Source organism: Pectinophora gossypiella, chromosome 19 (assembly GCF_024362695.1).
Source record: "Pectinophora gossypiella chromosome 19, ilPecGoss1.1, whole genome shotgun sequence".
In the NCBI taxonomy this organism is placed as follows: domain Eukaryota; kingdom Metazoa; phylum Arthropoda; class Insecta; order Lepidoptera; family Gelechiidae; genus Pectinophora; species Pectinophora gossypiella.
Genome location: NC_065422.1, coordinates 8,870,359 through 8,897,009, shown reverse-complemented (window position 1 = coordinate 8,897,009; position 26,651 = coordinate 8,870,359). Strand labels below are relative to the sequence as shown.

General features: G+C 39.2%; 2 protein-coding genes and 3 long non-coding RNA genes across 8 annotated transcripts in view; 3 read left to right on the top strand and 2 right to left on the bottom strand.

Annotated features, from left to right (window-relative positions):
• LOC126375627 (protein mesh) overlaps nt 1-8,987 on the bottom strand; it is a 29,163-nt gene extending 20,176 nt beyond the window's left edge. For 2 of the 3 annotated variants that reach the window (XM_050022620.1, XM_050022617.1), the window contains exon 1: nt 8,294-8,987. In XM_050022620.1, the coding sequence (XP_049878577.1) occupies nt 8,294-8,687 (394 nt within the window). In that variant the 5' untranslated portion in view covers nt 8,688-8,987. The remainder of the gene's footprint in view (nt 1-8,293) is intronic. The other variant, XM_050022619.1, reaches the window with a different exon arrangement.
• Nucleotides 1,706-7,940, top strand: LOC126375733 (uncharacterized). Of its 2 annotated transcripts, none has more exons than XM_050022832.1 (2): nt 1,706-2,993; nt 7,531-7,940. In XM_050022832.1, the coding sequence occupies exons 1-2, from the start codon at nt 2,633-2,635 to the stop codon at nt 7,605-7,607; spliced, it is 438 nt and encodes a 145-aa protein (XP_049878789.1). In that variant the 5' UTR covers nt 1,706-2,632; the 3' UTR covers nt 7,608-7,940. The 2 variants fall into 2 exon arrangements, with proteins under 2 accessions (XP_049878789.1, XP_049878790.1); XM_050022833.1 differs by having other exon boundaries at nt 7,451-7,940.
• A 3,369-nt stretch (nt 8,988-12,356) lies between the features above and the next one.
• Nucleotides 12,357-16,055, top strand: LOC126375748 (uncharacterized). The gene is made up of 2 exons (XR_007567634.1): nt 12,357-12,535; nt 14,852-16,055. It is a non-coding gene; the product is annotated as an uncharacterized LOC126375748 (long non-coding RNA).
• A 4,222-nt stretch (nt 16,056-20,277) lies between these two features.
• Nucleotides 20,278-21,684, top strand: LOC126375757 (uncharacterized). The gene is made up of 3 exons (XR_007567643.1): nt 20,278-20,341; nt 21,103-21,180; nt 21,553-21,684. It is a non-coding gene; the product is annotated as an uncharacterized LOC126375757 (long non-coding RNA).
• A 3,143-nt stretch (nt 21,685-24,827) lies between these two features.
• LOC126375764 (uncharacterized) lies at nt 24,828-25,637 on the bottom strand. Its single transcript, XR_007567650.1, has 3 exons — nt 25,570-25,637; nt 25,263-25,337; nt 24,828-25,092 (listed from the first exon to the last, which is right to left on the bottom strand). It is a non-coding gene; the product is annotated as an uncharacterized LOC126375764 (long non-coding RNA).
• Nucleotides 25,638-26,651: the final 1,014 nt, after the last annotated feature.

The following is a 26,651-nucleotide window of genomic DNA, read 5'->3' as shown; positions in this document are numbered from 1 at the left end:
ATAAAACGTTCCCAGTATTTAGATATCTAGGTGTGACAAATAACTACTAAGTATCTTGTTTTGCAAAAAATATTGTGTAATTTTTTTTGTGTAAGTACTTACACAAAGACAGGGTACTGCGGGGCGGAAAGCAAGAGGGAAACCACCGCCCTATTATTCTCTAAAAAAGTAGCATGGAGAATGCTACGCCGAAAAGAGCTTGGTTCTTAAATTAGTGATATTACTTAGTTTGTCTAAATAGTAACTTATGTACGGTCACGAGCATTAATATGTATACACTTTGGTACTATGTCACATTAACTTATTTGACAAATTGAACTGTAAGTCTCACTAAATGTCAAATATGTTAGTGCGACAGAGTCCTAAAGTGGGTACATTATATTGCTCATGACTGTACACTGCCGTCTGTATACATTAATAATCATCATCATCTCCCTACTTAGCATTATCCCGTTTGTCACAAGGTCCGCTTACCTTACCTGAAGATTTGACAGAGCCGGTTATTTACAGAAGCGACTGTCTGTCAGACCTTCCAACCCGCGAAGTGAAAACCAGCTCAATACAAGTTAGATCACATACCTCCGAAAATGCATTTCTCGGGAATGTGGGTTTTCTCACGATGTTTTCCTTCACCGGTGAGCACGTGATAATCATTTATGATACAAACATGAACTGACTACATTCATTAAAAATATACTTATGCTAAAATTACGAGCAATGAGTCGCAATTCATATCTATTTGTCTGAGAAATATTCATCTTCATGGTTCCTTACATTCTTTCTTCGTATTTCTATTAAGTTACACTTCATAATCTACATTACTTATATGAAAATGTAATCATTATTATGAGCTGGAAGTCAGTATCTTTTATCTCTATGAAGTTCAGCATTCTTGTTTCTTTTGTAAACAGCCACGCGACCCAAAATGTTAGAGCCATCAGCAAACTTTGCGATGAAATCATTCACATTGTAAAATTTTGAAACTACCTTATGTTTGTCTTCTTTGATAAAGGACGTATCGTTGCCCTTATCTTACTCAATTAGTTGCATATACTATAACCCTATCTGTTTGAAAAGTGGCACGGTATACTATACTATGGTATGGAGTCATATCATACCTCTTTAATTAGAAGAGTGATAGGGTGCGGCCCTTATCATGGTTAACTAAATCATTTTTTGATAACGTTGACGAATTGTAACCTAGATAGCATTTATATGGTTACTGCTGTTATAACCTAGCTTCTAAGGTTATAAAAAAATACTAAATACCAAGTACAGTTAGGTTGAGATAAGTTTTAATGAGTCCCGTTACATGAGGTAAAATCATGTAGTAAACTAAAGCGATTTACATTTGTTATATCTCACTTGTAATAAACAAAATGTATAAATATTTGACCTAAAATATACTTACAAAGAATTTTATTTTCATCTATCATGTACGGCCTCCATGGTCCAGTGGTTGAGCGTTGGGCTCACGATCCGGAGGTCACGGGTTTGAATCCCGGTGGGTCATATTACAAAAATAACTTTGTGATCCCTAGTTTGGTTAGGATATTACAGGCTGATCACCTGATTGTCCAAAAGTAAGACGATCCGCGCTTTGGGAGGCACGTTAAGCCGTTGGTCCCGGTTACTACTTACTGATGTAAGTACGTAATCGTTACATGAGTCATGTCAGGGGCCTTTGGCGGCTCAATAGTAACTGTTGCGTGTAACCAAACGCACCAGGCGACGACGGGCGGCGAGTGCGGCGAGGGGGGCGCGAATGTCAAAAACTCACTTCTCCACGGCGGCCACCACGACGCCACTTATTGTTATATTTTAAATTATTATATAGTGCCTATAACTACAGTCCGCGTTTTAATTATCTTCTTACAAGTCAAGCAAAGACCCTAAACAATGGTCCTTCGAGCCTAAAAAGTAAAAAGTTGCGATTCTTCAAGATTATAGAAAATACTTGTTGAAGGCGGAAAACCGTTACTACTACGAGATACGTCATCTTGATCCTGATCATCGGCGAGTTGGTGAAATATCGCAAAGAATACCAGCGATAAAACGACGAACCTTTCTACTGCATCTTCGTGTCGTCACTCGACCGCCAAACACCGCCGGCAGGACAGAGAACTGCGAGAATTTTCTAGAAATCAAATCGTGACGTCATCAACAGTCGGCGTCATCATCTAGGACGTGTGGAATGTGGAAGTCACCTTAGTGGAAGGACATTCATTTTGTGAGTTTGTTCCAATACATTTCCTTCAGTTTCCTTTCCTTCTGCCTTATAATTTCATTTTATATACGTATTTTATTTCCATCTTGTCACTATTTGATTTGGAAGGTAACTATTAACTGAAGTCATAACGTAATAACATCATTATCTATTTAGATACTTCCTTTCAAACAGTAAACAATTATAAGTTGTGATAAATACATTAGTAGGTATACATACATAGTGAGTTCGAACGGCCTGCCGGCACAGTCACAGCTGATCTATTGTATGCGCGACGACGTCATTACGCATCGTCGATGCAGCACTTCTTATATTACTTTAATTGATTCATAATAATTTGCGTCGAACAACAAATTATAACTTTGAACAGAACATAAATTAAGAGTATACATAAACAATTTAACCATGAGTGATAAAGAGCAGTTAGACAAGCTTCTAAAAAGGCGTAGAACAATAAAAGCGAAAGTTACTAGCTTTGAAAACTACTTAAAATTATTACTCAGTTGTGAAAAAATAACAGACTTACAACGTATCGATTTAGATGGACGTTTTAGTAAATTCATTGATGTATACCCAGAGTTTGATAAATTACAGACGGAGATTGAGATCCTGAGTGACACTCCGGACGTGATGTTCTCCTACCGCGAGCAACTAGAAGCGCAGTATCATACATTGGTGGCGCAGGCTCGCATCTTACTGGAGAAGGTGCTGGAGCCGCAGCTTCAAGGAGGGTCTGACCGGTTCCACGATGCGGATGCAGAGCCAGGTGGGAAAAATTTTGTGCGCTTACCAAAAATTAATTTACCTTCCTTTGATGGCAGCTATCAGTCATGGTTAGAATATAAAGAGACTTACCTTTCTTTAATTCATACAACTAAAAATATTGACGATATAAGCAAGTTCCATTATCTTCGCGCCTCTCTACAAGGAGAAGCAGCGTTAGTAATTAAAAATATTGATTTCAAAAGTGCAAATTATAAAACAGCATGGGAACACCTATGTGAACGATACGACAATAACCGCTTGCTTATAAATAATCATATTCAAGCACTATACCATGCAGATCCGATTAAAAAAGAGTCAAGTAAAGGCTTACGTAATATTGTTGATTTAACTAATAAAAACATCAGAGCCCTTAAAACATTAAAAGCTACTGACAATTGGGATGCTTTCGTCATTTATATAATTTGCACCAAACTTGATGTCGACACTTGCCGTCACTGGGAAGAGCACTCAAACAACCTCTCAGAGCTACCTACATTGCAACAATTTTGTAAGTTTTTGAATGACAGGGCAACTGTATTAGAAACTATTGAAGACAAGTTCAAATTAAGTAAGATTGAGCCAAGCAAAGCAAAAAGCTTCATTATTGCTACTGATACTTCAAGTCAAACCAATAAAAATTCATCACATCTACAAATCAAATGCCCTCTTTGTAAACAAAATCACTTTCTTTTCACTTGTGAAACATTTAAGCAATTGAACTTAGAGTCACGCATACAAAAAGCAAAAGAATATAAAGTATGTTTGAACTGCTTACGTCCAGGCCATTGGCATAAAAAATGCAGGCTGTCCCATTGCAAGTATTGTAGGGAAAAACATAATACTCTTTTGCATCTAGAACAGCCAGTCACAAATGCAATACATGAAAACCCTTCTTTAACTAACAATGTTGCTTTGACAACCAATACCTTGCAGCCTACTGCTTCGTCGCATGTTTTGCTTTCCACAGCTGTCGTCAGGGTGGTTGACAACAAGGGCAACAGGCACAATGCCAGGGTGTTGCTAGACAACGGCAGCACCGCCAATTTCGTGACGGATGACCTCTGCGGTAAGCTGGGATTGTCGCGACGTAACGTCAGCTCCACAGTTACAGGTATAAACAATCTTGCCTCCAGTAGTACACAGTCCTGCACGCTCCAAATAGAGTCTTATTACAGTGACTACAGGGTAAAAGTGGATTGCCTCATTCTACCAAAAATAACTAAGGCCTTACCGTCTTCTTTCATTGAAATCGATAATATCCCTCTTCCATCGGGATTGCACCTCGCCGACCCTTCGTTCAACATACCGTCGGCCATAGATATTCTTGTAGGTGCTGAAGTTTTCTGGAACGTCTTATGTTCCACCTCTATTGACCTAGGAAAAAATCAGCCCAAATTATATGAATCAAAATTAGGTTGGATAGTGTCCGGCTTTGTTGCTCAGCCTATTTCTTCAGCCGCACATGTGTGTCATTTCACCGATAGTGACGAAAAACCCAACTTAGAGAAATTCTGGGAACTTGATACTATCTCGGCAAAGCACACACTTACAGCAGAAGAGCGCGCTTGTGAACAAAGCTTTTCAAACAATACTCTCCGTGGAAACGATGGTCGCTTTATAGTGACCATTCCACTTAAAGATGATCCGAACAGACTAGGAGATTCTTATGAAACGGCCAAAGTCCGATTCATGTCATTGGAACGCCGTTTCAAGCGTGATCCAGTTTTTAAGAGTAGATACGTCGAGTTCATGCGCGAGTACGAAAGCTTGGGACACATGTCTGAAAATAAAGAGTCTTCTCACAATGCAGAAAATCAAGTAAATTACTACTTACCTCATCATGGCGTTGTAAGGGAATCCAGTACAACTACGAAGCTTCGCACAGTCTTCGATGCCTCTGCCGTCACTTCTTCGGGCGTGTCCCTAAATGACATCCAGATGGTAGGCCCTGTTGTACAAGATGATCTTCTTTCTATCATACTAAGATTCCGCCAGCACAAATATGTAGTTTCTAGTGATATCGAAAAAATGTATAGGGCCATTGATGTCAATCCTAATCAGCGTTCTCTTCAACAGATCGTCTTTCGCTATGACGTCACTGAGCCCCTAAAGACGTACACTCTCAACACCGTTACATATGGCACGGCATCAGCGCCATATTTAGCTACCAAGTGTCTAGTAAGTCTAGCTACACAAGATCTAAACGATAATGTAAAAACCGCAATACAGCGGGACTTCTACGTTGATGATTTCTTAAGCGGTAGTTCTTCAATCGACTCCACTGTAGAGCTCTGTAAACAAGTAAAGGCCGTGTTAGCTTCGGCAAATTTTATTCTGCGTAAATGGCAATCAAATTGCTCACAGATCTTAAATAAGGTAGCAAATAAAGACGCACCCTCTGACACAACTCTGGACTTGTCAACCAATAGTCAAGCTTCCTCCAAAACACTTGGAATAAAATGGTTGTGCAACTTAGATGTCTTGTCTTTCTCTATTGGTATTGATTTTCATGAAAAGGTAACAAAAAGGCATATCCTATCGGTCATCAGCCAGATATTCGATCCACTCGGTCTTGTCGGTCCATGCGTTGTCGAGGCAAAAATGATCATGCAAAAGCTCTGGACAAATAACAGGATCGGCTGGGACGATGAAGTACCACATGACATAAGAGAACTTTGGAGTTCATTCGTATGTACATTACCTGCTCTCAATCAAGTGGAAATTCCACGTTGGGCAATTGCTGATAACTCTTCTTTGCTTGAACTGCATATTTTCACAGACGCGTCAGAGCGCGCGTACGGTGCATGTGTATACGTCAGATCAGTCACTAATGAAGGACTGGTCAGTGTCAAGCTGTTAGTGTCAAAAAACAGAGTAGCGCCGATTAAACCCACAACGATTCCTCGTCTCGAGCTTTGTGCAGCTTTGTTGGGTGCAAGACTGTGTACAAAAGTACTCGGGTCGCTTACCGTACAGATTAAAAGATGTAGATTCTGGTGCGATTCCACTATTGTGTTAGGTTGGCTGTCTACACCACCACAGAATCTGAAACCATTTGTACGTAATCGCGTTAATGAAGTCCAAGAGACTACAGACGGACATGTGTGGAGCTACGTGCCGTCGAAGGACAACCCGGCGGATCTTGTTTCTCGCGGGCTGAGAGCTGACCACATTAGCAATTGTAGTCTTTGGTGGTCAGGACCAACTTTCTTATTACAAAATGATACTTACTGGCCGATAATTCCGAATGACGCGAAACATGATCTACCAGAGGTCGTTTGTCATGCTACAGATGTCACTAACACTTCCCCTTTTCATGACCTTATCTGCAAGTACTCAAACTTACCTAAATTACAAAGAGTTATTACATACATTACTAGATTCATTAATAATTGTCGCAAAGAGAATGATAAACTTAATGGCTCATTTACTGTTTCAGAACTACAACGTTCTATGAACATTATAATACGCAATGCACAACTTGACATGTTTCCAGACGAACATAAAATACTAAAATGTGGAAAGCCATTACCACGAAAAAATCGTTTGTTACCATTGTCACCCTTCCTCGATCAAAACGACATAATAAGAGTGGGGGGGAGGCTTGATAAATCTCCTTATAGTTACAACGTAAAGCATCCAATATTGTTATGTAGCAAGCATCACATTTCTAAAACAATATTTGAAATGTTACATAAAGACTTATGTCACGCTGGGCCTCAGTTGCTATTAGCAAACATTCGACAAACTTACTGGCCATTAGGTGGAAAAAACTTATCAAAATTAATTGTTAAAAATTGCCTAAGATGTTTCAGATATAAAGCTCAACAAGTGCAACCCATAATGGGGCAATTACCCTCTTCTAGAACGGAGCTCGAATTCCCTTTTCTTAATTGCGGCGTAGATTACGCCGGGCCCGTGATGATAGCTGACCGGAAGGGACGAGGTTGTAAGCTCATAAAATCCTACCTGTGCATATTTATTTGTTTCTCAGTTAAAGCTGTGCATCTGGAGCTGGTGACGGACCTCACGAAAGAAGCCTTTATGGCCGCTCTTAACCGATTCATAGCCCGCCGCGGAAAACCGGAGAGCATCACGTCCGATAATGGCACTAATTTTGTTGGCTATAATAACGATTTACATAATTTCCTTTTAAAATCTAACATATCTTCTGACCTTGCTCTAAAGGGAATTCAATTTCTTTTTGCGCCTGCTTACAGTCCCCATTTTAACGGCTTGGCTGAGGCGGCCGTCCGGTCAACGAAGCACCACCTCCGACGCTTACTAGGTCTCACACATCTAACGTATGAAGAGATGGCTACGTGTCTGACTCAAATAGAGGCAGTTCTAAACTCTCGTCCTCTCATACCTGTTTCCTCCGACCCTCTCGACCTTACCGCACTCACACCTTCCCACTTTTTGATTGGGCGATCACTGATGTTTGTTCCTCACCCACAGGTGGCCGACGCCAACATAACTTATCTAGAGCGATATAAGCGCATAGAGCACATAAAACAACATTTTTGGACCCGTTTCAGTACCGAGTACGTGTCTCTTCTACAACAAAGAATCAAATGGCAATCCTCTTCAAGTGACCTCAAACTGGGCGCACTAGTACTGATAAAGGATAAGTCGCTACCACCGCTCCTATGGTTCCTGGGACGAGTTGTGAACATTTATCCGGGCAGCGACGGCATTACTCGAGTCGCCGATCTGAAGACTAAGAAAGGAACAGTACGTCGGGCATTCAACAACATATGCCCTCTCCCACTTCATTGAAGCACTTCAACCCGGGGAGGATGTTGCGTGTAACCAAACGCACCAGGCGACGACGGGCGGCGAGTGCGGCGAGGGGGGCGCGAATGTCAAAAACTCACTTCTCCACGGCGGCCACCACGACGCCACTTATTGTTATATTTTAAATTATTATATAGTGCCTATAACTACAGTCCGCGTTTTAATTATCTTCTTACAAGTCAAGCAAAGACCCTAAACAGTAACCCTGACACCAGGGTTGATAAGGTTGGTAATCCACCTCACAACCCACACGATAGAAGAAGAAGATATCATGTAATTGAGTCAATGAACGCTGTGTTTGATCAACATTAGTCTTGAGTCTTGAGTCATCTATCTGATCTGACTCATTCATCAGAATGTTCTATGTTACTTTACAAACTGTAATAAGTTACAAAAGCTTTCTGTAAACAACTATACATGCTTCATGGTGGGTTAGTGTGACTTAGTGCGTAATTCCCCGTTACTCAAATAACTTATTAGGTATATGTATTATTCTACACTTACCATATTGATCATAAGTGTTTGACGGGGCCGTTGTACTGGGCATCAGCAGTTGTCTCTCACTTTGCCCACCGTTGGGGTCGATGTTCACAGCTTCCAGCTCAGTAGGTGCATCCCCTGTCAACGCATCACTCAGGACTTGGTACTTCCCACTTCTCACTAGAAGCGGGTCAGATTCTGATATCACTTCAGCAGCATTATCTGTGTTTTCTACTTCAGTCTCTTCAACAACAGCTGCTGCCGCCGGTTCAACATTTTCTTCTGGCACTACTGCTTCTTCATCAATCACATTACTTACTTCACTAACAGTTTTCTCATCTTCATTAACAATAGGGTCCTGTCCTCTAACACTTACACTAACTAAGAGTACTATTAAAGCTAACTTGATCACACCCATTGTTTTGGTACTTGCACTTACATTATTTGAGACTAATTTGTTATCAATTTTTTCTATACGTTTATACGTGCAAAAACGACAGGTGCCAGACTACAGCGGTCTCGGACTGGCTCGCGGGTACATTGTGTGCTCGTTGATAATGGCTTTATCAACGAGATATGATAAGATAACGAATAGGAACGAGGTGCGCCAAATTCTTTGTCCTAATCCTCGCAGCCCTATTTAGGGCTTTATTGATACTACCTATTTTTAGTAACTTTTGCTGCGGTTGCTTTTATAAGTGGCTTGCGTTGCAGTCTGCTTTGATTACTGACTATAATACTCCTCATTTTTATTCTTAATGAGTTCAATCGGGGTTATCAATTCCACAACTTTCCTTGTCAACACTTATATAAGAATATTTATAAAATAGTACTTACTGATTACCTGTAGGTATTATAAGTTTCTCAAACTGTTTAAAATGTTGCTCTTCGGCATTACATTATGCATTCAAAACTAAAAAAAAACTTGTTGTTGTATTGTGCATCTTATCTTGACTGGTATCTTTAGTGCTGATGTCATCTTCTAGATGTTGTGTTTTTATGTAAGTAGTTAATGCATAAAATCTTCGTAGGTATGTTAAGTGTCTGAAATTTGCTTTTCATTTGTATTTTATTGGCATCTTAGTAAGTCAGGTATTAAGTAACTTTAAATATATATCATGAAAACGGAATTCTACGCATGGTCAGAGATGAAAACGGTATTTAAAAAAAATAATATTAAGGGATAGTTTTAGACGTGCTGTAAAGAAATCAGGTACATATTTAAGAGTGAAGTGTTTGTTGTCGTAAGCTGATTGGTCGCCTCTATGACTAGAGTAATCGGGTCGCTAGGATCGTATATTTTGTACCGAGGCACAGATATTTTTCAATACCGTCCCTAAGCGGGATGTACTTATTCAGAAGCCGCAACTACCAGGGAACTTGAGTGGTGCGAAGAACAGTTGGTTCGAGCGTTATAGATGGTTATACCGTGCTGGTCTAGCAGAAAACTCGGTGAGGTGTGGGTATAATTAGTTTTGTGTTGGATGTACCTCTGACAAACCCATTTGAGTATATAGTCAAGAACTTATGTTATGTTGTGTTTTGTCTACGGGGATCCTAATACCATATGGCTTGGGCTACGTCATAATGGATTCTGACTGTGGGTTTTGCAGTCTAACAAAACCAACCGAAGCCGCTACTTCCAGTAATTCAGTATACCAATCAATAATGTAAGTATTCGTATCTACACCTTATCATAAGATAGGTAATGTGTTGTTTTATGATAACCGTAGTATAAAATGATAAGCGGTTCGCTGGTACTACGTGATTCATGAAACAAATTGTTTTTCAGAGTAAAATACTTCCGAAAAGGAAGTTATTTTTATTAGTCATAGACCCGGCATTCCGGATGTATTGTGATTACTGATTCGTATTAAAGTTACCTTGACATGACTTTGTTTTATTTGCTAATGAAATACTAAGTAAGCTAGATTAGTTCAGTTCATCGTTCAGTTCAACAATCTGTCAAGCGTTCTCCGAACGATCCCAACCCCGACGACGTGGTCGACAATTTCCCTCATTCAGCGCAGAGTCGTTACCGTTATACCGTTAGTTCTTTCAAATATAATCCCAGACGATGTCCTGAGCAAAATTTCGTACCCCACTTAAGGCGCCTTAGTCCTGTTGTCTTAAATAAGTACCCGATGACAGCCCGGTGTTGATCAGACAGAGAGTCGCTTCTATAAAAACTAGACCCATTGATTTACCACTACCGTAGATACAGCGCTTGATACTAAAATGCGGCGAAAACTTGGCGCTTGTTTAGCTATACATTCGTACACAGCGGTATATACTTACATTCAATAAAATCGTGTCAAATTAAGAGAGTACGCATCATCTTATTACGTATATTAGCGCATGGCGCTTCGTAACGCGTTCGGGTTATACTGCGACTCGGATTGACCGGGAGTACTTGTTTTCATGTAAGTACTTATTTTAAACTAAAATAATAATTTTGGTGGGTTTTATTGCGAAAATTAAAATGTTTATACTATGACAACATACACATTGTCATTAATTATTAGAAATATGTTCCATTCTTCTTTTTTTGCGCTCGCTACGCTCTTCCCCGTGTAGCCAGTTCGGCGCCTAATCGCGCACTAAGGTAAAGTACTGTCAACGTCGCTATATTAACAGTAACTTTGCGTCCCACTTTTTGAGCACTGATGTTTAATCTACGGTAGTAGTAAATCTATGATTAGACCCATCAAATTTTCAGGTAAAGTAAGCGGACCCTGTGAAACCGATGTTACTACGTGAAGATGATGTTACTATCTTATGTAAGTATTTAAAACTGCCAAAGTCCACCTTTAAGTACTTAATCATTCTATTAAGTGAACGTCATAGCAACAACAAAGTATTTGTCTTGTTTCAAGTGCAAACCAATCAAATGCAACAAGCAGTTATCAATTCAATACAAATGCGATACTTTTCAGTTGCATTGTACATTGAAGATTACATTTGAGTGGTCAATTCGGTGTGTAGGTTTGTATACGCAATGGTTAACCTATAGGCGAAGAAGGCAAATTCAGGTCGTTATTGCGTTCGGAAAGGGACTCTAGTGATCATATTTTTAAAAATTACGGTGTGTAGAGATGACCAACCTCAATAAATCTGGCGTCCTTGTTTTTAATTACAAATACTTTAGGATCCCGATACCGACCCCGCCGGTGTGGAGGACGATTTCCCTCATTCAGCGTTTATCGCTATCGGCCCACTAGGGTCGATCGATTAATTCTCTCAAATATAATCCTCTCAGAAAGCGCCCTGAGCCGAAGTTTGCACCCGACTGGGTACCCTTAAATTTTGTATCGGGTGAGAGTTCTCAGGGCTTCCCATTTGTCCATTATGTTAGAAAGGACACAATCTTCTGTCGGATTTTAAGACATGCCCGGGAAGAGAAGCTGATCGTGTTTCGTTTGCTTCCAGAACAGCATAGAAGCAAGACTAAATTCATTGAATTGAAATTTAATTGTAATGTTAATAATTTTACTTAGCTCTATTGTAAGTATACACCCTATTGCTATTTTCCCCTTTATGATCTCTACCTGAATGAATACCGGGTTCGCCCTCAGCGCTCCCCATTTGTCCGGCCAAGTAGTTAATGCCTGCGGCAAATCTACAATAAGTCACGTCAAAAACAAATCTACCTGAATGACGTGTAATGTACATTACCAATAAAAATATGAATATGATTACATTGATTACTCCTCTGATGGACTGGGAGTAAAGAAAAAACAAAGCGTTCAGCTGCCTATCTTCCCGTGCATGCCGTAAAAGGCGACAAAGGGACAGCGTCCTGTCGAACATGATGGATCATCTGTAAGAGCGATAGGCTGATCTCCTATCATCATACGGTTTATCATTACCCACCTTAGAACTATGTATCAAAAGTGGCTGCAAATAGTTTCTTGATTATTTGTAGTTCTGCGCACCCCTTTGGGAAATACGGGCGTGAGTTTATGTATGATTACAAAAGTAAAATAAACATACATCAAATCTAGCCCTAAAAGAATGTTCTGGAACACCCACAACAGTATTGGAACACACTTCATGTACTTACTGTACACAACAACATTAATATAGCCAGTCTATTATAGTTAGTTATCGTCAATGAAGTGGTTGTGTCACGACTAGTTAAAGAGCTGTGGTTGTCCGTAGCGAGCATTCGCGATACAAGCGCATACTGCATCACACTGCACTGTTGCGTAACTTGCTGAAACAAATATTTGAATTACAAGATGCCTTGTGGAGGCTGCGGTGATAGTGAGTAGTCTGTGTTTATTTTTCTCTTCTAAATAATAATCCTCCTTCTGGTGCAGGCGGGTAATAAAATTAGAAACTGGCTAATATAACCAGCGCACAGTTTATTTTTATTTTTTTGACGTGACTTATTGTAGATTTGCCTATGACATTAGCTACTTGGCCGGACAAATGGGGAGCGCTGAGCTCACCCGGTACAAAATTTAAGACAACATGCCTGAGGGTGCCTAGTTGGGCGCGAACCTCGGCTCAGGGCGTCGTCTGAGAGGAAAAATATTTGAAAGAATTAATCGACCCTAGGGGGTCGATAGCGATAAGTGCTGGGTGAGGGAAATGTCGCGAGTTGATCGGCCGCCTCTGTGGCTAGAGTAATCGGGTCGTCGGGAAAGCACAGTTCAAAATGCTGCGCGGGAACAAGAAGTTTGTTGTTGTTCAGTTAATGGGACTTATGTATCTGAGTTTTACAATTAACGAGATCGAATATACTTACTTATTGATTTTTTTTTGTTAATATTACACTCAGATTGTGTTTTTTTTTCAAAAAGTAGCTTAGTTACGAGGTTTTCACAAAGGCCACATAGAAGCAATTCATCTAAAAAGCAATATTGCTTATTGACATTTGTGTGCATTGCGCACTTGCTTTTATACGCGCAAATGTCAAATTGCAATATTGCTTTTTTAGATGTTTAGATTCGATGTGTCTTTATTAACCCCTCCGTACTTACCAACGGGAATAGGCCAGAATTTTTGAGTGCTAGACTTGCAATTGTTCCATCGGGAATAAATGAATTTTCCCATACCTAAACCACTGGACTGATTTAGATGAAAATTGGCACATTACTACATTCAAAAGGATGGACATGGACCAGTGTTTATTTACCACTGCTGACTTATGTTATATTGCTTTTAACCTCGTTTCTCGTAATTACAGGAAAATAATTAAATATACTTACTTATGACTGACAACCAATATTTGACATATGACTGTTACGAGCAATATTTTGTATTTTATTATTATTTTTCTGTTCCTTTTACGTTTCTGTGATTTTGTGTATGTTTTTTTTTTCCTATTGAGTTTGTATTGTTACTGCGGCGTCCTCTAATAATAAATACTTTCTTTCTTTCTTTATCAAGTAGATAGGTATGTTTAAAAATTTCAATAGGTAGATCCTAGCTCGTGGTCGTAGTCGATAGCGATAATGTTCAGTTTAACAACATTCTCTGGTAACAATACTCGAATTTCGCGCATGTTTTGGCCGGCGAACGTATCGAACCTTGACTTACTATAACAATTCCTAAAGAATTACCGAATAGGTACGTATTATGCGAATTAGTACATTGTTTTGATTAGTGTTAGAGTACTCATATACAGCCAACTACATCGTTCTCGACTAAATCTAAATGGATATACCCCAGTAGTGTAGTGGAGAAAATCGTTCGTTTCTTAACTTGACGCAACTGGGACTCGAACGCTACGCCAGATAGAAAATATGTAGATCATAACATTGGTGTATACAGGGTGTTAGTGACAGCGTAACGAAAATTTTGAGGGATGATTCAGACGACAGAAAAATACACTTTATATTAAACTAAGAATCATGGTCCGAATCATTCCCCTCAGTATTCGTTACGATGTCACTAACACCCTGTATAAACGTAGGCTATGTACGAGGTCATCATCATCATCGCCAGCCCATTAACGTCCCCACTGCTGGGGCACGGGCCTTCTCTATGGATGGATAGGGAGATCGGGCCTTAAACCACCACGCGGGCCCAGTGCGGATTGGTGGTTATTAATGACTGCTAATGCAGCCGGGACCAACGGCTTAACGTGCCTTCCGAAGCACGGAGGAGCTCAAGATGAAAACTTTTTTTTTGTGGCCTTTGAGAAAGTTGCTTAACTTCAACAATCGCAGACCGAGCGCGTTTACCGCTGCGCCACCGAGCTCATCCATGTACGAGGTAGTCAGAGACTTTAGGTATCCCCAAAGAATATTCATTCCATCTTTCAACTTGTAAAGTCATATTTTAAATTAAAACTAGTGATAAACACTCTTAAAGTAAGATTGAATGTCCTTTGAAAGTCCACAGCGCATTGTTTAACTATGTGTCTAGAAATCTTGGCCTACAGTAGCTACAATTTAAACCAATGTCTTCAAAACAAAAATGGATGAACAAAGAGAAAAGAAGCAAAGAAAACAAAAGACGGGGTTCGAGCCTGTGGCACAGCCAAGCCAGGACGAGCGTGTTAACCGTTACACCATCGAGCGCTTAACTTCTCCATGCAAATTTTCAGGTTATTTTATTTCATTTTCACAGACTGCAAATGCACGGGTAGCCAGTGCTGCTCGTCTTGTAAGTGCGATGCGTCGTGCACCTGCGCCTGCAAGCGGCCTGCCTCCGACAAGCCTGCTTCTACCACCAAGAAGTAGACCTTAACACTCCAACATTACTCCAAAATATAACTAGAAACTACCGTAGGCTCTGCACGCTAACCACGCCGCGCACAGCGCGAATTACATCGAGTGTTTCTACCAATAGACGCAGCGAATGCTATCTACGTAGATAAACGTCGAACAACTATTGGTCAAAGCCGTCGATATAATTCGCGCCGCGCGGCTGTTTCTGTGCTATAGGGCGCACACAAACTTAACCCAATTTTAGTTTGACAGCTCTTAAACTAGTGTCGTCTTTCACTTACAATAAGTGCAAGAAAGAGATAGAGCTAGTTTTATTCCTGTCAAATTATGTTAAAATTAATTTACTGGTTGCCCGAATCGGCACCATTGTTTTGTTTAAATTAGGTTTCTTTCATCATACTCGTTTTCAAAAATAAAAAAGCTTGTTGCAACTGTGATCCCGGGCTAGATAGATCCTTCAGCGCCCCCTATTTGTTTTGCCAAGTACCGAGTCGCATCCGAGACAAATATAATAAGTAAGTCACGTTAAAAAAACATACTTTGAACCTTGCGATTCAGTTAAAAACGTCGTAAAAATGTCAGCAAGTACACGAATATACTTACAATTGTATTTGTCATAGGTATGTATTGAGCAGAGTGATTCAAACGCCTGAGTAGTCTTTGTTAGTTTATGGTCTCTAGGCAATCGAGTAATGTTGGACACATGAGGCAATATATACCTTACTGACTGTAATAAATTGTTTCTACACCAAAACATTAGAGGTACGAAACAATATATTGTTATTATTCCTAGCCTATAATGTTACTGTTCTATTCCTAAGTACTTACACAGGTAAACAGCCTATATTGTATTCATTTTTGCTCCGTTTTCCTCTAAGTATAAATAATATAGGCATAGTAGATACTTATTGGTTAAAAAATAACAATAATATGTCATTATATTGCTTACCTATATGTAATGTTGTTTTTTAATAAATTAATACGCGTGTTTACTTCATCTATGTTTATTGCAATATAAATGTTATGATGTTATTTTCTGATGCTGTTATGTATTTTCGACCTGTTGTTTTGAATTTGACATTAAATATACTTGTTCTAATAAATAGTTTTATTTATTACGTAATTTATGCCGCCATATGTCTTCAACGCGCTTAAGCAGTTGGCCGGCCTGTATTTACTTACTGCATACACGTTCCTGAAACAAAAATAAATTGTAATTATAACATGATGCTTCTAGCCTTTTGTATTGAGTGAGTATATAGAATAAAGAAAAAATACGTATAGAATGGTATCTCCCCGCCCCGCACCGATTCGTATCAGGCGTCGACCTCACCCCCTCCTGTCTATTTCTATGCCTTCCTTATAAGAGACATTCGTCTTCTGTTTAATTTGTTCCATGTAAGCTCTTTTTGGTCTTCCTTCCTCTCTTTCCTTCTATCTTCCCGTCTCTTGTATAATGTTTTAATAAATTTATCTTGCCTCAACAACTCTCAACATTTGTCTCCTTTCCGTTTTCACTAGCACTTCTTCATTAGTAACCCTTTCCGTCAAATTATTATATAATATTACATAAATATTGAGTTATTTGTTTCAAGTCAAATTTCACATAATTACGTATTAATAAGTGTTGCTTTGAAAGGTAAGTTTAAACACCTTGGGTCATTATCATCATCATCATCATCATCAGCTGGAGATCGTACACTGCTGGACTTAGGCCTCCCCCAAGGCTCGCCACAGTGACCGATCCTCATCGAAAGATTTCAAGCGACCTTCAGAGATATCGGTCCATCGGTCGATCGGTTCGGTCGGTTGTGTAAATAAATATTACCTTAAATACCCTTTGTCTATTTGAACGCTATTACGTAAATATACAGGGTGGCCCAGAGGTTCACGTTCAAGATGAAAAATTAAATAGAGGGGATTATTGGCTACCAGAAACACCCCCACGTATGTTCAGCGATTATTTACGGTTTAGGAGATATGACCCATTTTGTACCTTTTTCTAGATTTTGTACCTTACTTCTGTAATAATGATTTTGTTGCTTATTTCTGTATTAATATTTTGTTTATTTTACTTCATACCTAGATCTAAAGAAGTGGCTTAGCTTCAATAAATACTGCTGTTAAATCATAAACACTTCAATAGGTACGATACTAAGGCAAGGTCAAGAGCAGATTTTCCAGGCTACGTTGACCAGAAACAATATAGTTGGCGTATTTTCAGGGTACCGAACAGAGCATAGTAATGATGATGATGATGATGTCCTTCCAGACGTATCCGTCGACGGCGACACCCTTAGCTAGTGTTGGCCTGGGCTCTTGCCCATGCAAGCATGACTAGCAAAACCAAATTTGGTTTTGAAAGTCCTGTTGCAAGAAGCACAATAGAGAGTCCCACTTGAGTTATAAGTGTAGTGGTAGGAGGGCTTGGGTCGAGTTTTTCGGATCTGGCGTTTGGCGTCAAGATCTTCAAGACGGGCTCGTTCAAAGTTTTCTAATCCCGATTTGATAGCAGATCGCCAGGCCGATGTCTGATTGACAAGCTTCTCGATTCACTAGACGTGCCAATAGCACTCAGATGACGTTTCAAGACCTCCCGGTTTGCGTTTATCTGAGCTAAGCGCAGAGTAGTAGCTCGGTTGCCAAAGCAAAAACTTGCTTGTCCACACCAGCGAAGTTGACCTTTCATTGAAAAATACTCCATTCCAGCTACTTTCGTTTCTCGTAGGACCTCCTAAGACATTTAGTGTGAAAGATATCAAGACGTCTGATGTCTCCCTTGTAAAGACACCAGGTCTCCGTTGGTCACAAGTTGGTAGTGTGACTTAGGGATCGACGATCCAACGGTGTTATGTTAGTGTTAAGTTGTATATATGCGTCTCGCTTACGTAAACTTCTATATCGCGTTTCACAACTGCATTATTGAATGTGGCGCCATCTGTTACATGTGGGTGGAACTAGCTGGTCGTCTAGTTAGGCCCGCCACAGTGTTGTACACATGGGTGGATCCTGGGCGACAGGTTGGCTCATGGATGGCCACTGCAATTTTATCTAATTCTCTACGAAGATAGGTTGTCTGCAACAGCTGGCACGGAGTGGATGTGCTAAACACCTCTGCCTTCATACAGATAGAGGCTTGATGATATGTTAAAAAGAAGCCCTCTTATAAAATAAAATATAAAGTATCAAGAACAGAGGAAGAATTATACTTACTATCCAAATTATTAACTTGACAATCACAACCGCGTGCACACTCTCCTTTACACACGATATCCGGCTTTAAATCTGTAAAAGAAAACAATAAATAGGATGTTTTTGACGTGGATTTTGACGCCCATTTGGGCGCGAACCTGCAGATTTTCATTTCGAAGGAACCACGGGGCTTCCGTTGCTTTTTGCATGAAAACAATTTATAATAGCGTAAGTTTACTACAGTTTTATGTAACTACCTGTTTATTGTACCGGGTGAGAGCCCTCAGCGCTCCCCATTTGTCCGGCCAGGTATTTGATGCCATTTGAGGCAAATCTACAATAAATCATGTTAAAAAAGAGCTATTGTAGAGTTTGCGAAAATAATCAATTGCATGGACGATACGACCTACATAATTTGAATATTACACGGTAATTTATTTTCATTGTTCCATAACTTTGTTTTATTATTCGGTTCAAAGTTTGTTTATTCATCAAGTACTTCCGGGGTCAACTGTTTCCGCTGATTCACTTCAAAACAGTAGCATTTCATATGCATAAATGTACCACTACTGGTACATTGTATGGAGCACATCACTACTCATCTCTTTTTGTAGCAGAGTACAAACTCTGCACATACTGGCATTTCCTTCTGACCGTCAATTGTTTTAAATTTCTACGGGACTCTATCCCGACCCATCGTGCCGCAATTTTTCCTTCACCATAACTGCTCTATGAAATTAAAAAAGCCTAATGCATACAGAGAAACGTTATTATGGGCTAAGTGAGCTCCGTGTAACAGAATAAAGTTAATAAGAAATTAATATTTGAACATACACCCAAAAGGTACCTAAGCTCATCACGTTGGTCACATTGTGCAGTCGGGTAAAAATCTTGATCCAGAAATGACTCAAGAGGCAAGAGGGAAACTATTGCCCTATTTATCGCTAAAAAGTAGCATGGAAAATGCTACACTGACAAGAGCGTGGCCCTTAAATTCGTGATGAGAATTGACTCGAAACTGTCTTGGGTGCAAGAGAGCTATATTCAACGCTTGATTTATCTTACATAAACGAGCTAAATGTTACTTTACAAAAATACACGTCTAATATTTATATCATGCTGTCTTCATGCACAATAAACGGTGGTCAAACATTTGTGTTTAAAAGGAAAATAATTATCGCCAAAAACTTGCCATGACTCATTTTTACGGAGACTGCAGCCTCAAAGTAGCAGTAGCTTTTTATGGTAAAGTAATTAATTACTTTAATTTAAACATCACCAATATACCTATATTTTCACTTACCACTTTTCCTTTCAAAAACTACCATTGTAACACACACCAACAGTAATTATTTAGGCAAACTATTGTTAAGTATAGTTAGGAGTCTGATAAACCGTCTCAAGAACATCAAAGTCTTAATGCAACTACGTCCAATGCACCGCTGCCTGCCTCAACAAGGTTCAAGAAGAAAAAAAAATAGAGGAAAAACTTGAATGACGTCAAATTACTACAAAGGGTGTAATGAGGCGCAACATTGTCAAAGTATGATCCAACTGTGTCGGATTTAATATTTAAATATTTTTTCGTATTGTTTATTTATTTATTTTTAGAAAAAAATACAATAAGACTAGGCGTCCACCACGGGCTTCGTCAAAAATGTAATTAAAATCAGTCAATGAAATCCACATAAACTTCGTCAAAAAAACGTCCAACGTTAAACGTTCGTTTTCTTCGTATGGTTTCTTATTTTATTTGACAATTATGTATTCGTTGGAAATGGTCTGCGGGGTTCGAGATTACGATATCTAAAACAAGAGAGAACAAAGATTCTAAGTGACAGGTTTGTCATAGGAAATATTCTAAGTCACGCGTACTCTGAACTCAACGGACTGCCATTTCGCGCAATAATATTCTTCACCACTGAAGTTTAAAGCCAATGAGTAGCAGTGAAAGCTGATGATTCACCACTCGATACTAACCAGGTACTCTTTAAAAAACTCAATCCATCTTAAACATACACAAAAACTTCGAGGTCCACAGTCAACCTTGCACTTCTTGTTTTTATACCACCAATACTGTATATAAACGTAACCAAACTGTTGAACGATGTAGTCTCTTGACACCACTTCAGCTTCAGCCTTAAGGAGTTCAGCTACTGAGGATCCAAAATGCCTGCACCCTGTGAACCCTGCAAAGGTAAGTTGCGTTTACAAACTCATACAAGTTGAAGATAATTTTCACTTTCCATTCTCACTCTCGACTAAATAACTGAAAAGAAATGTGATGAAGTGTTTGAAAGTTATTATTAAGTATTTCTGCAAAACTGTCTAAACAGTTTGTCTGCATGCATAAGTCTCTAGTAGTACTTAACTTAAAGTATATTTATAACACAATAATTAACTAAATGAGGAGCTCGGTGGCGCAGCGGTTAACGCGCTCGGTCTGCGATTGTTGAAGTTAAGCAACTTTCGCAAAGGCCGGTTATAGGATGGGTGACCACAAAAAAAGTTTTCATCTCGTGCTCCTCCGTGCTTCGGAAGGCACGTTAAGCCGTTGGTCCCGGCTGCATTAGCAGTCGTTAATAATCATCAATCCGCACTGGGCCCGCGTGATGGTTTAAGGCCCGATCTCCCTATCCATCCATAGGGAAGGCCCGTGCCCCAGCAGTGGGGACGTTAATGGGCTGGTGATGATGATGAATTAACTAAGTAAAAAAATAGTAAGTAGCAAGAATTAGCAAGAAGAGCCGTGGTAGCCCTAGTTACTTTGAGAATTTGTTTTCGAATTTATGTTTGGATCATAAATGATTATCACGTGCTCAGCGGTGAAGGCAAAACATCGCGAGGAAACCCACATTCCAGAGAAATGCATTTTCGCAAGTATGTGACTTACAATTATTGTTTGAACCGGGTATAATTAATGGCATCTTCATCCTATTTTTTCTTTCTTTCTTCCAGACTCGTGCAAAGATGACGCCAACTGCAAGGACAACTGCTCCTGCGAAGCTGACTGCTCCGACTGCTCCACCAAGCCTGGTGAATATCTCCATCTCTTATCTTATCTCCACTCACAGTTCACTTGTTTACTTCATGGTAAAATAAACAACATGGGGATAAAAACCGAGAGGGCTTATGTCCTTGCTAACAAGATGGGCTGTTATAAGGGCGATAGGCTTATCATCTGTCACAATACATGGGGTCTAAGAAGGCCACATTAAAGCAATTCATCAAAAAAGCATTGGCATTGTACCAGTAGAGCAGTAGATGGTTCATAATAGGTAGTATGACATCTTGGAATCGGAACGTCATTAGACGTTCTGTCTTTGAAAGTGTTAATGATAAATAGGGAGATATCGGGTATCTTAACAAATTCGGTGTTTCCAATAATAAATATCTGCATTTTTTCAGGTGGTTGCTGCTAATCATCAGATCGTCGCCACTCAAGCTTATCATATCTTCGCCTGCTGACCGATCTCGGACGTAGAATAAAATTTGTTTCATTGTTATATAAGCATGAATTAAAAAAGTGGTGCCCATCAATTCTTTGGATTTCATTTACTTATTCAGTGCTAAGATACAAAAAACAACAGTTGTTAATCTGAGTCCTAAAAGTACGAATAAGTCGAGGCAAAAGATATTAATATCACAATACATACTTAGCTACCCTACTATAAATCGTAATAACGTAATAACTAGTCATGAGCAATATGATGTACCCACTTTAGGACTCTGTCGCACTAACATATTTGACATTTAGTGAGACTTACAGTTCAATTTGTCAAAAAAGTTAATGTGACATGGTACCAAAGTGTATACATGTTAATGCTCGTGACCGTACGTACATAAATGGGATCATTTATATATCTATGTACTTATATATACTTGTTTTAATGGGAGTGTACAAAATCACAACAGAATAGAAGAAAGACAGTGGAAGGACCAGTGAGTCATACAAGTATAAGCACTAGTTCATACTTCAACTTTGCACTCCATTCATCTTCCGGTCAAGTAGTTAATGCCATCTGCGGCAAATCTACAAAAGTCACGTCAAAAAAAGTGCATCTTTCTTAATGTCCATCGACAATCATCGTTTTTCCAAATACAAACAAATGCTAATTTCCATGTCCATCAATTATTACATTTATCGTGTATAAAATTTGAATTAAGAATTAAGTACTTTATTTGTTGTTTTGTTCAGGTTTTGTCCGGCCAAGTAGTTAATGCCATCTGTGGCAAATCTACAATAAGTCACGTCAACTCGTCGTCGTCGTGTTTATAATGTAACTATGACATCATTTTTTGTACTGTACAATTGCAATAAATCTTTTGACTTTGACTTTTGAAAAAAAAAACTCCATTAATACGCAAACTTTACGACACACGGAACGACGCGATAGTACTTATATTAAAAGGTCGTCTTGTGTATTATTAACCTGCAAGGCAAAAAAAACAAATATCGACAATCATGCAAGCAGATCCCTCTAAGGAGGAGGACGTGATAAGTCACGTCTAATAAACTTAATTTATTTATTTATTTAATATGATCATCTATTTATAAAAAAATATACGTTTGTATGCAGTACCTATCTTACGAGTAATGATCAAAAAATAATGATCAAATCACTTAAAAGTAATGATCAAATTCCCTATCACACAAAATATACATTGCCGGTAAAGTGGCTGTGGAATTTTAGAAGCAGTAGAGCTATCGTAGTTATCTGTTTGCAGGAGGAGTAGTGAAAGAGAGCGGGGTTAAAAGCGGTGACAGCGGTTCTCATACAAAATGAATAATTCTTTTGAATGAGCCATTCCAACCTTTTTCTTCTATTCCGCAATTGGCCCTGATTCCTGCAGACACTTCCTATTTATTTTTTGTTCGATTTCCTTGGGTAAGTAAATAAATAACAGTTGTTATAAAAGTCTATTAAAAATTTGTACCTTGTTACAAATTATGTTTTATGATTTAAAATATGTTGCGTGACATGAAAACGTTTTTTAACGTTAGATCCAATCAAAAACATAAATGTGAAATGAGAACCAAGTTCAGTCAATCAATCAATAATACTTTATTGCACAACGACGTATACAAAGGACATAAACATACGAATAAAAACAAGCACAATAGGCACAAGCACAAGTACAAAATAATAGTAGTAGTGTAATAGGCACAAGTTCAATATTATGATATGATGATGATGCGATCCAGCCGATTTCGGCTACGGCGACTGCTTCAACTCCGACGTTCATGTGCTCGCATGTGGCTTAATAGCCAATCTTATTGGAAAAGATCCTCGCACATATTATGATATACCTACGTCTTGGTTGTTGACTTCAACGACAAAAGAAGTGAGATCTAAATGGGTGCCAAGTTCAATGGTCAGTCCTGAAAATTTATAATAACACAACATATATTTTTTTCTTATAACTTAAGATAATATATTACCTAAGGTCCGACTTGGCCAGTATTTATATAGGAATTATTATGTTCGATGGCTAGTTTCTATCAGCAATCCAAATTTTAGGAATAATAAAATTAGAACCGACATTTCTTGTCGGTTTAGAACTTGCGAAGGCTATAATATAATTCATATATGAAAACTAGCCTGGTCAGACCTTAGGCTACAATATATTAGTACCTACCGTGTGGCTGACTGAAAGTCCTTTTCCTGTTATAACCTGGGGGCTACCGGCTAAGACGAAGCCGATTCAGATTGGAGCAAATCGAACATCGATTTGATTCTGTCGTACCGCGTAAGCAGCCAAGATGGCGATCCTCGATTCGTGACGTCACAAGAAGTCCGGCAAGCCGATTGAACGAATGATTTCAGTACTTTTGACACTAAATCGGTACCGGCTAAGAAATCGAAGTCTGCGTCTGAAGCCGATTCTCATTGGAAATGTCAGTTGATGCCGGGCACTTTTTAGTATGTCTCTGTATGGTTGGGTAGATTTGTCATATCCATTATACATTATATAGTATATCCTATATATCAGTAAATCCTATACTTATATATTATTATATTATCGTAATAACGTAATCTGTGGTTATTTTATTGATTTTGGTAAACGTAGTCTGGAAAATCCCTGGAAGACACCAATAATCGACTTTATCAACCCTGGTGTCAGGGTTTTGTATTATTTAACTGCCTAAGGATGACATGATTATTTTACTTAAGTAAACAGTACAGCCGGGTCTGCATGACAATCGCGCCAAACGCGCCGCGAATTATATCGAGCCCTTCGACCAATAAACAATACGAATGCTATCTACGTAGATGGACGTCAAACGGCCATTGGCCGAAGGCCTCGATATAATTCGCGCCGCGCGCGGCGCGGTTACCGTGCAGAGCCTACAGGACCGACGGTTTAACGTGCCTTTCGTAGTACGAATCAGATTACTTGACTTTCCGACAGATCACCCTGCAATGTTGTAACCAAACTGGGGGTCATAAAGTAGTAAGTTGACAAGACGAAATTGCAATGCTGATTACTGTCCTAGTGACCGAAAATCGCATAATAGGCAAGACCTATTTTGTGGAGAAAACTGATAGTGCCCAGGCGAAGCCGGGTCGAGGCACTAGTAGGAAATAAAAAAAACCAGACTACATTTTAATACTTTATAATTATCATATTATTGCAGTTTTCACTAACACAGTTGGCTCGACCATTACAGATGGCGATACGGTACTTACTTCATCTTTACCCCAATTGGGATATTGTTATGAGCTTGTTTATGTTATATTATTATATTAGGCAGTAGAAGAGCACAATGGTGATGAAGAAGACGACGGAGAAGGCGACAGGGAAGCAGTTTTCTAGCGCGTCACTGACGCGTGCGCACAGTGAGCGTCGGCGCATGTGCGGTCGCGGTGCGCCGTCCATTGGCCTTACTAATCGATCTTATGTTCTATGACTTCACTATCACTACTGGCTGTTAACAGCAACCTCCTGCAAGTTAAGATTAAGTGTCATGATTAAACTTATACTAACATAACTTAGGCTCGCCTCCGATTAAACATAGCTGGCCAGTGTGGGTGAATATACACCTCTGCCTACCCCTTCTGGATTACAGGGTGTGTATGTAAACTATGATATGTACTAGTTATATAATTAAGTACCTGCAGTAGATGAGTTGCAACCGCCGTTGTCTTTACATGCGCAGGCGTCTTCACAAGATCCCTCCTTGCACGATTCTAAACACAAGTAAGTATACAGATGTTAGTGTAAATGGGGCGAGGTGGTGGGAGGGATTGTGAGGTTAGGCTCGCACTGCTGGTCACATACCTCCCCTCAGTCAAATAGATACAAAACAACCATCATTGAGGAGACTTAAAATAAAATTAGGAGGTGTCTGCAGGAATCGGGGTCACTATTACACCAAGCGATGATTTTGCGAAGTGTCTCGATAATAATGAAGTGACTTACCTTTGCAGGGTTCGCAGGGAGAAGGCATGTTGATTCTAGTAGAGCAGCTGACAGCGACTACAATTCAGTTAAACTCTGATAATGTTTTATACCTACAACTGTTTACCACAAAAACTGAATAAATCCAACTAGCGCAAGGTTCAACAAGTTCTATTATGTTAACGTTTTTACATTTGTAAGGACAGTGTAACGAATTATGTTTACTTATGAGAAATATAAATACTTCTTTTTTTTGTCGTGACGTGGCATTCATAGGGAATGCAATCCCGACTCAAGATCGCAAATTCGAGATCCCATGGGATTGGAAATATCCATCCCGAAATTTTCGGGATCTCGTCTATTTCATAAAAAAATGTAAAGTTAGGATGGCTGAAAACGATGAAAACTGCTTGTTTGTGATAGTGAAGTTAATTAAAACGATTTTTTTTTTAAAGAAAACAAACACTTTTTTTCTTTAATATTACTAAGTACTTAACTAAATAATTAAGTTTTCTTTAGAAATCAGCACAATCAAAACAAAAAGTATAACTCAAAGAGATTCGCACAATCCCGTCAATCTCGAATGGGATCTGGTCATATTAGGTTCCGGGATTGATCCCGAAAAATACACGAGATCTCTTGAGATACTAGTACGTCTAACGTATATTTGGTACCTACACTAAAAACATAGTTCTCTCTCATTCAAAAGATAAGTATACATGTTAAACTGCGGTCCCGCTATCGTGACGTGAAGATGGCGGGACCGGACATGACGGCGGACCGAAGCTAAATAATTGCTACATACATATATGGGTGAATATCAAATATCAAAAAAAAAATCTTGGGGACCGAGGATCCTTTTGGATCTTTTTCATGTCGGAACCCAATTTTTCACGAAAAAATAATATGAAATTTCGCCACCAAACTGGAAATGTTAATATTCACCCATTTACTACCTATCCAGTACCTTCTAAAACTGCAGTCAGATTGTAAATACATAAGGGAATATCAGAGATGACATGAACTAATGGCCCGCCATATTACTTTTGATGAATTGCTTCAACTTGGCCTTTTTAGACCCCAACAAAAAGTAAACAAGTTTA